This window comes from Nomascus leucogenys, chromosome 11, assembly GCF_006542625.1.
Source record: "Nomascus leucogenys isolate Asia chromosome 11, Asia_NLE_v1, whole genome shotgun sequence".
Lineage (NCBI taxonomy): Eukaryota > Metazoa > Chordata > Mammalia > Primates > Hylobatidae > Nomascus > Nomascus leucogenys.
This window is the reverse complement of record NC_044391.1, coordinates 53,752,963-53,762,538: the sequence shown is the minus strand read 5'-3', so window position 1 is coordinate 53,762,538 and position 9,576 is coordinate 53,752,963. Positions and strand designations below refer to the sequence as shown.

The 9,576-nt window shown below is 58.0% G+C and overlaps 1 protein-coding gene across 5 annotated transcripts; it reads left to right on the top strand.

Annotated features, from left to right (window-relative positions):
• Window positions 1–97: 97 nt before the first annotated feature.
• On the top strand, window positions 98–9,574 carry MBD6 (methyl-CpG binding domain protein 6). 5 transcript variants are annotated; one of them, XR_004032277.1, is made up of 14 exons: window positions 2,160–2,453; window positions 3,467–3,530; window positions 3,722–3,858; window positions 4,162–4,264; window positions 4,390–4,552; window positions 4,787–5,827; window positions 6,005–6,666; window positions 6,946–7,099; window positions 7,286–7,455; window positions 7,582–7,998; window positions 8,104–8,156; window positions 8,384–8,447; window positions 8,598–8,767; window positions 9,360–9,574. XR_004032277.1 is itself a non-coding variant. In XM_030822354.1 (13 exons), exons 3-13 carry the CDS (start codon window positions 3,746–3,748, stop codon window positions 8,670–8,672), a joined length of 3,015 nt encoding a protein of 1,004 aa, XP_030678214.1. In that variant the 5' UTR covers window positions 98–185; window positions 3,467–3,530; window positions 3,722–3,745; the 3' UTR covers window positions 8,673–9,574. The 5 variants fall into 5 exon arrangements, 3 of the variants coding, with proteins under 3 accessions (XP_030678214.1, XP_030678215.1, XP_030678213.1); XR_004032276.1 differs by having other exon boundaries at window positions 8,598–9,100; XM_030822354.1 differs by lacking the exon at window positions 2,160–2,453 and adding an exon at window positions 98–185 and having other exon boundaries at window positions 8,598–9,574.
• The last annotated feature ends 2 nt before the right edge of the window (window positions 9,575–9,576 follow it).

Sequence of the window (9,576 nt, the reverse complement as noted above, 5' to 3'; positions counted from 1 at the left end):
CTCTCAGGGGCGGGACCCCAAAACCTACCAATCAGAAAGTGGCACGCCGGCATTGGCCCCGCCTCGTCCCTCGCATCCGCCACTCAGGAGCCCCGCGGCACCGCCCCCGTCGCTCCCTCTAGCTAGGGGGTCGACGTAGTGTCGGACCCGGAAGTGGCTTTGGGTCACGAGGCTTCACGGAGGAGGTGGGTGAGTCATGCGCGCGCGCGGAGGGGGACTGTAGCGGGGGGGAGGGGAGGAAAGGGGGGCGGGGATGATGCAATGTTTGGCAACCGGTGTCTGCACGCGCACGCGCAAGGGACAACGAGGGTGGTGGGAGGTGCGGAGGGTGGGGGAGAGGAGAGAGGGCGGGGCGCCAGCTCCCGGCGCCCAACGGCCCCAACGGCTATCAGCCTTGGTCAGCCCTCGTCGGTCGTGAGCCTCTTTACCGCTTGTCTCCCCCAGAAGCTGCTGTTCCGCCCACCTAGCTTTACCCGCCGTTTTACTCCCACTATAAGGGACTCCCATTTTCCTTGGCCCCTCCTAGCTAATGGGCACATAGACCTTTTGAACTTTTCTTTTGAAAGTTGGTATCCATCCACCGGGATTGTCGACATCTCGAGTCTTCTTAAAGAGGTCTCCTGGCCGGGCTCGGTGGCTTACGCCTGTAATCTCAGCACTTTGGGAGGCTGAGGAGAGCTGATCACTTGAGGTCAGGAGTTCGAGATCAGCCTGACCAACATGGTGAAACCCCGTCTCTACTAAAAATACAAAAATTAGCCGAGTGTGGTGATGCGCGCCTGTAATCCCAGCTACTCTGGAGGCAGAGGCAGGAGAAACGCTTGAACCCTGGAGGCGGATGTTGCAGTGACCGAGATCGCGCCACTGCACTCCAGCCTGCGTGACAGAGGGAGACTACGTTTCACCAAAAACAAAAAACAAACAAAAAAACGGGGGTGGTCTCCTGTTCTAGACCCGTAAATCCCCCAAAAGGGGCCGAGGTACTGGAATCCCTTGGTAGTCATTTTCTGCTTCTCTCAGAACAGCGCCCTTGACTTTTTTACCTTGTAGTTGCTAAGCCCTCAGCCTGCCAGAAGTCATGTATTTTGCCCAGTGGACCCGATTCTGTTTGGCCACCTATTTTCCCCCACGGTACTCTTATGGCTTTCTCCAAGACCCTCTCTTGCTGTATCAGACAGCAAGTCCTGTGACTCCCTGTGTGAGGAGCGCGGCACAGGCCTGCCTCCTAGGTGTTCGGGTCGAGATTTACAGCGGAGTCTCATCCCGGGACGTGTGAGTGCACTTCAGCGCAGGACCGCCCTGGACTGGGGAGACCGGAGCCGCGATTTTAGCCTCAACTCCCCCTCACTTGCCAAGGGATCTTACCGTCCTCGTTTGTCAATTAAAGATAAGAGTTGTGAAGGTAAAATGAGAACCATGAACTGGGAGGCAACTTGAACAAAAGTAAAACGCACCACGCAGAATGCAAAGTATTTTTCTTGTGCCTTGAAAACAGAGGCCATGTGGTGGCCTGTTACATATCCTGTCATACCCTCATGGGGGCAGCCAGAGTTTAAGTAGAAACTGTCACAAGGCCGGTTGTGACTGGAGTGGTGTGGCAATGACAGGTCTTTGGTTAGGCTGCTCCTTTGCTCCACACCTCCATTTCCCTTCTGAAAATGGGGGTAGTGTGGAGGGTGGACCAGATGGTCTCTCCTGGCCTAAAGACAGACCAGGTTGTCAGTGACAGGCAGAGGTCATGTGACTTGACAGGCCGAGGTCGTGTTGTGACATGTTGACCTGGGGAGGCGGGTCAAGTCCCAGCACACTACCCGGGAAGCCTTTGGGGCGGGGCAGGGCAAGTCGCGACTTTCATCTTTCGGGGCCTGGCCCCTCCCGGACCTGGCATTCCTGGCTCCCGCAACAGACTGTGGCTTTAGAAGGGTCCCCTCCCTGAGGAGAGCTGGGATTGGCCACCAGTGGCCTGGGAAGAGGCGCAGATCCTTCCGCGGAGGGCGGGGGGGCCGCGTGGGGTGTTTGTTCTCTTGGGGATTAATGGGGGGTTGTGGGGGAGGGGTAGGCGCGCTCCCGCATGCGCACTGCGGCCCCTCCAGTTGGCTCGTCGCTGTCCGCTGGGCGGGGGCCCGGCCCCGCCCCTCTCCCGTCCGGGCAGCGGCGGAGGCGGCGGCGGCTGCGGCGGTGGCTGCGGCAGCAACGGCGGCGGCGGCGGCGGCAGCGGCAGCAGCCTGCGCAGTGCCTTCTGGGAACGGAATCCCCAGGGCTGCCCCTGGCCCCCATGGCGCATGCGCGGGAGGCCGCTCGGTGATCCGCGGCGGCGGCAGCGGCGCTTCCTGCTAGGACCGGCCGGGGCCGTACCGGAGGCTCGGGCTCCACCGACCCTCCTCCCACCCCCCTCCCACTCACCCTCTGGGCCGCGACTGCGCAGGGCGGGGCCGGCCGAACCATGGGCCGCGGTGAGTGCGGGGCCCGGCCCCCCCACCCTGCCCCTCCCCCTCCCCTCCCCTGCTGTCCCTACCCTCTGCCCCCTCCGCGTCCTCTCGGCCCCTTTCCCCGGCCCCATCCCCACTCCCCCGCCCTCACCTGCCCCCGCCGCTTCTCCCTCTCACTGCCTGACTTCTGCCTTCCTCACCGCCCTCCCCTCAGTGCTTCGCCCACCCTCCGCCCGCCCTCTCCCCAAGTTCCTTCCTACTTCGTGCGCCTTCCCCTCCTCCTCAAGCTGAGGGAAGCAGTCTGGGTGACAGGGCGCCTTGTTATGAGAGGGAAAGTTTGGAAGCCGCCAGTGTGGGGTGGGAGCAATGGTGAGGCTGGGGAGGATACCTGCAGGTTGGAGGGGCTTCCCCTCCTATCGGAGGACAGGCTCTCTTGGAGATAATCGGAAGCCAGTGGAATAGGAGGTTCTGAATCCCTTTGCCTTAGGCTTGAGGGAAAATCAGGAGCTTCTCAGGATCCTGGGAGAAGACTGAGCTATGATCCTCACCTCTTAAGACCCGAATGAACTAGATCAGCGATTGTCTGATGGAGCAGGCATGGGGGGAGTTCTGCTGGTACCACCCCAGCGGGCAGTTGCCTGGTGACCTGTGGGGCAATCTGTACTTTTTATATCATCTTCCTGGGTAGAGAACAACAGGAGCCACTCTGGGAAACTTCCTAGTGGCCTAGCATTATGGGAATGTGCCCATACTCCTGGTTGAAGTCTTCTACTCCGAATGGACGGAGGCCTTGCCTTCATATGCCTAAGAATTGGGCTAGACTTTCTTGGTCCCAGGGAGCTGAGGTTCTGACCCTCTGGTCCCTAGGGACTGGGCTTGGAAAGGATGGTTGTAGACTAAGCCAGCAGATCCCCGAGATCTTTATAGGTGCTTGCCTCACATTGTTAAGGATCTTTCTCTTGAGAGGATGCTGGGCTGTGGTGCTCTTTAGAGTTGGGCAGACTCCTGACAGTCCCATCTCTCTACTTGCGTTGCAGGTGTGGGCTAAGCTGGTGGCCCCGGCTTTAGACTGGACCCCACAATGTTTGCAGAGATGTTCAGGTAGCTGTGGTGATACGGCAGAGGACTTCTCATTCTCCCTCCCAGCCCTCTGAGGGGTTCCCCTTGCTCCTCTGGGGCTTCCCCTGAGTTTTCTTGGGTCTCCCCACAACCTTTGCCTTCCTGGAGTCCTCTCTCAGGTACCTCGCCCAGTTTAATCCTCCTAGTGCCTACATGGATGTCTGTGTTATCAGGCACGCGGGAGCTGATTACACACAATGAATGGGGGCAATGAGAGCAGTGGAGCAGACAGAGCTGGGGGCCCTGTGGCCACATCTGTCCCCATCGGCTGGCAGCGCTGTGTGCGAGAGGGTGCTGTGCTCTACATCAGGTACGGATCTTCACAGGTCCCCAAGCTCTGCCACTCCAGTTGCCCGGGTTTTCTTTCTTCCGCTTCTTCTCTCAGCTCAGCTCTCTGGTACCCGATTGCTCTCCTCTCTTCCCTTTCCTTCCTCAGCCTTTTTGCTTTCTGTAGCTCTGGGCCTTTGAATCCATTCTCCCTTTTTCTGTGTCTTCCCACATTCCTTATCCTCTGTTCTTCTAGGAGGATCTGTAACTTAAGCACTGTGCTTTAGGAGTATTGCCTGATTCACTGCCAGCTAACCCCATGTCCTCTGATCCTGTCCTCTCCCAGTCCAAGTGGCACAGAGCTGTCTTCCTTGGAGCAAACCCGGAGCTACCTCCTCAGCGATGGGACCTGCAAGTGCGGTCTGGAGTGTCCACTTAATGTCCCCAAGGTCAGAGTGGTGAGGGGCGCCTGAGAGTACAGAGGTCAAAGTCTTAATGCAAATCACTGACTGAGGTAGCCCTTCTCACAGATTCCAGCCCCTCAGGGTCCCTGTCCTTGCTTTCCACCTTACAGGTTTTCAACTTTGACCCTTTGGCCCCGGTGACCCCGGGTGGGGCTGGGGTGGGGCCAGCATCAGAGGAGGACATGACCAAGCTGTGCAACCACCGGCGGAAAGCTGTTGCTATGGCAACTCTGTACCGCAGCATGGAGACCACCTGCTCACACTCTTCTCCTGGTGAGTCTTCTGCCACTTTACAGAAGACCGAGGAAAACCTAAGGGCTTGGAAGGCTGGTGGTGGGAGGAGTTCCATGAGAGGGAGCAAAGAGAAAGGGGAGTGGGTGGGGAGCTGCGTGTTGAGAGGAGGGCACAGGGAGGTTGGGAACTTGTGGGAGATGGGACTAGAGAAGACAAAAGCAAGTTTTTGGAAGGGGAGCCACAGGCTGACCCTTCATTTTTCATTTATTGCAGGAGAGGGAGCGAGCCCCCAAATGTTCCACACTGTGTCCCCAGGGCCCCCCTCTGCCCGCCCTCCCTGTCGAGTTCCTCCTACAACTCCACTTAATGGGGGTCCTGGCTCCCTTCCCCCAGAACCACCCTCAGTTTCCCAGGCCTTCCCCACTCTAGCAGGCCCTGGGGGGCTTTTCCCTGCAAGGCTTCCTGACCCAGTCCCTTCTGGGGGCAGTAGCAGCCCCCGTTTCCTCCCAAGGGGCAATGCCCCCTCTCCAGCCCCACCTCCTCCACCTGCTATCAGCCTCAATGCTCCCTCATACAACTGGGGAGCTGTCCTCAGATCCAGCCTGGTGCCCTCTGACCTGGGCTCTCCTCCGGCCTCTCATGCCTCCTCCTCACCACCTTCAGACCCTCCTCTCTTCCACTGTAGTGATGCCTTAACACCCCCTCCCCTGCCCCCGAGCAATAATCTCCCCGCCCACCCTGGTCCTGCCACTCAGCCACCAGTGTCTTCAGCCACTATGCACCTGCCCCTGGTCTTGGGGCCCCTGGGAGGGGCCCCCACGGTGGAGGGGCCTGGGGCACCCCCCTTCCTTGCTAGCAGCCTACTCTCTGCAGCGGCCAAGGCACAGCATCCCCCACTACCCCCTCCCAGCACTTTACAGGGCCGAAGGCCCCGTGCCCAGGCGCCCTCAGCTTCCCACCCCTCATCACTTCGTCCCTCTCAGCGTCGTCCCCGCAGACCCCCTACTGTATTTCGATTGCTAGAAGGGAGAGGCCCTCAAACCCCTAGACGGAGCCGTCCTCGGGCCCCTGCTCCTGTCCCCCAACCCTTTTCTCTCCCGGAGCCATCCCAACCAATTCTCCCTTCTGTGCTGTCCCTCCTGGGACTCCCCACCCCTGGCCCTTCCCACTCTGATGGAAGCTTTAACCTTTTGGGGTCAGATGCACACCTTCCTCCTCCCCCAACCCTCTCCTCAGGGAGCCCTCCCCAGCCCAGGCACCCCATCCAGCCCTCCCTGCCTGGGACCACCAGTGGCAGCCTCAGCAGTGTGCCAGGTATGTGAGTATTGTGGAGCCCTTCCTCATCCTGGCTGGAAAGAGGCAGCCAAGGCATTTAGGGGAATGTTCAGAGAGGTCTTTGAGGGTTTTCTGGGTTGGGGACAGGGAGGGTGGCTTCTTTGGATGATGGGAGAAAGGGCCTCCCTTGAGCTGAATTTCTCTCCTTTTTTACAGGTGCCCCTGCCCCACCAGCTGCCTCCAAAGCCCCAGTAGTCCCCAGCCCTGTGCTTCAAAGCCCATCCGAAGGGCTGGGGATGGGGGCAGGCCCAGCCTGCCCTTTGCCTCCCCTGGCTGGTGGAGAGGCTTTCCCTTTCCCCAGCCCTGAGCAGGGCCTGGCACTGAGTGGAGCTGGCTTCCCTGGGATGCTTGGGGCCTTGCCTCTCCCTCTGAGTCTGGGGCAGCCTCCACCTTCTCCATTGCTCAACCACAGTTTATTTGGTGTGCTGACTGGGGGAGGAGGACAACCTCCCCCTGAGCCCCTGCTACCCCCACCAGGAGGACCTGGTCCTCCCCTAGCCCCAGGAGAGCCTGAAGGGCCTTCGCTTTTGGTGGCTTCCTTGCTTCCTCCACCACCCTCAGACCTTCTTCCACCTCCTTCAGCACCTCCCAGCAACCTCCTTGCCTCTTTCCTGCCCCTGTTGGCTCTGGGCCCCACAGCTGGGGATGGGGAGGGATCTGCAGAGGGAGCCGGGGGTCCAAGTGGGGAGCCATTTTCAGGCTTGGGAGACCTGTCCCCCCTACTTTTTCCCCCACTTTCAGCCCCCCCTACCCTCATAGCTTTAAATTCTGCGCTGCTGGCTGCCAGCCTGGATCCCCCCTCGGGGACACCCCCCCAGGTGAGGATGGGGGTGAGTACGTGGGACAGAACAAGATGTAGAATGAGAGATGGGAGCTGGGAATCAAAAGCTTTCAGTTTCATTCCTGAGCTCTTCCTTGGGGCCTTTGGGGAGGCCTTAGTTCTTGGCTGGGGGTAGGATGACTGCAAGAATTGGATCTGTATTTAATAAGCATGGCCTATCTCACTTGAGGCTTCAGTCAGATAGTGGATGTGAAAGCACTATAAATCTGTTGAGTATTTTACATGCGTAAGTGTTAGAATCATTCTTTTTTCTTAGCCCTGTGTCCTGAGTGCCCCCCAACCTGGACCACCTACCTCCAGTGTCACCACGGCAACTACTGACCCGGGGGCCTCCTCTCTGGGCAAGGCCCCCTCCAACTCAGGGAGACCCCCCCAACTCCTTAGCCCTCTGCTGGGTGCCAGCCTGCTGGGTGAGTGAGGGAGTGTGAATTCACACTCTTGGTGTGAAAAAGCAGGAGTAAAACTTGGGAGTAGTGGCCGAATAAATTGGGGAAGAAAGTCTTTGGCCACTGGATAAAGCCTAAAGAGAATAGTAGGGTCTGCTCAGCCTAATTGGTTTGCCTAGGGAGAGACCCCTGACTATAATTTCTCAACAGGTGATCTGTCTTCACTGACCAGCAGCCCTGGAGCCCTCCCCAGCCTGTTGCAGCCTCCTGGCCCTCTTCTCTCTGGCCAGTTGGGGCTGCAGCTCCTCCCTGGGGGGGGAGCTCCTCCACCCCTCTCAGAGGCTTCTAGTCCCCTAGCCTGCCTGCTACAGAGTCTCCAGGTGAGGGTGTGGGCATATATTTGTCAGGGAGATAGTTTTTTCTCAAACTGGAAATTTAGGGCTTTCTGAGTTATAGTAGAAGAGGGACTGTATTTGAGATTGACTGAGAACTTATTTTTTTGCCAGCAGATCCCTCCAGAGCAGCCAGAAGCCCCCTGTCTACCCCCCGAGAGCCCCGCCTCAGCCCTCGAACCAGAGCCTGCCAGGCCTCCCCTCAGTGCCTTAGCCCCACCCCATGGTTCTCCCGACCCCCCAGTCCCTGAGCTGCTCACTGGGAGGGGGTCAGGGAAACGGGGCCGGAGGGGAGGAGGGGGACTTAGGGGCATTAATGGTGAGGCCAGGCCAGCCCGGGGCCGAAAGCCTGGCAGCCGGCGGGAGCCTGGCCGACTGGCCCTCAAATGGGGGACACGTGGTGGCTTCAATGGACAAATGGAAAGGTCCCCAAGAAGAACCCACCATTGGCAGCATAATGGGGAGCTGGCTGAAGGGGGTGCTGAGCCCAAGGATCCACCCCCTCCCGGGCCCCATTCTGAGGACCTTAAGGTGAGTGCAGAGTGCTGGCGGTCTGGGCTCAGGGGCTCTGAGGAAAGGTTGGGGCTGTGGTGCCTTTTTCGAAATTTCCCACACACACAGTCCATCTTTTCTCAGGTGCCCCCGGGAGTAGTCAGAAAGTCTCGTCGTGGCCGTAGGAGAAAATACAAGTGAGTGTTGGGCCTACTATAGTGCTGGCCTTTGCCTACTTCTTTTTGGTTTGGACAGTTCTAATGTCCAAATCGTGGCTTGGTTTTCAAAAGGGCAGATTCTTACTTGAATATGAATAAGGATATTATGCCTTTACTATCCAAATGTAGAAAGTTTCCCACCCAAACTTCTGAAATTCACCTGGTGCTTGGGAGTTGTTCCTGATCATCTGTGCCCCTTATTGCAGCCCTACCCGGAACAGCAATAGCTCCCGCCAGGATATTACCTTGGAACCCAGCCCTACAGCCCGAGTAAGTATGTGTTTGGGTAGGTGGGTGTATGGGTAGGGTGTAAGGGATGAGGCAGCAGGAGGAAAGGAGGGTTAGAAGGAGTGGGGAGAAAAGAAGACTTCCTGATACCTAGCAATTGACTACTTCTATCAACTTCCCCTCTGGTATTAGGCGGCTGTCCCTCTGCCTCCCCGGGCCCGCCCTGGCCGTCCTGCCAAAAACAAGAGGAGGAAACTGGCCCCATAGCAGCCATACCTGGAGCTGGATCTGACCCTGACTGGGGAGAGCTGAGTGCTGAGCCTTGGGAGCCCCTGCCAGCCACCTGCACCTGTGGACAGTGGGTGGGGGCACTACTCCCCACTCAGAGCACAAATGCAACTCCTTCCCCTACAATCCCATCCTGAGCCATTGCAGGGGGCAGGGAAGTTCACCCCCCCGCACCCCCCGAAGCCATGTCACTGAAAAGGCCTGGGGGGGATGGTATATGGCCCTTTCCCCACCAGGCGCTAAGGGGAACACCCCCTTCCCCAGGTCTTTTATTTGTTTAAGTTATTTTTGCACAAATGACTCTTTTATATTTAATTCGATTTCATTGCTTCCCTTCTTAAAGCCAACAGGCTCAGTTTACAAACCTGTGAGCTACTGTTGGCTGCTGCCCTCCTTCCCAGTAAAAGGTACAAAGCAATAAGCATCATGCATCCTCCCCTTACCCCTCCAAAACCCCTCTGCCTCTGGCTCAGGTTGCTCAAAGCACAGATCCCCTCTTACCCCGTCCCCAGGTTTGAAACACATAGCCTCATTTCAAGGTGTAGCCAGGTTCCCCCGACTTTCCTCTGGGATATAAAAAAGGGGGTAAGGGGGCAAAGAGAGCCCTATGGGCCTCTCCTCCCATACACACTACACTGCCCCTTCTCCCCCCATCAAAACGCTCAGAGACGTTGTGATGATGCGACTGAGGATTATGCAACGTGGTCCAACCGGAGCGGCCAGCATGACCAGCTGTCCAGGGGCTGCCTCCTGCCTTTTCTTTTGTAAAGACAAGACCCTTGGGAGTTTTAATTCTGTTTTGTACTTGCCCTGTGGGGCCTCCACTGCTTTTCTATGGGAGACACTCTTAATTTAACAGATGAGAATATTTTGAAACTCTGGC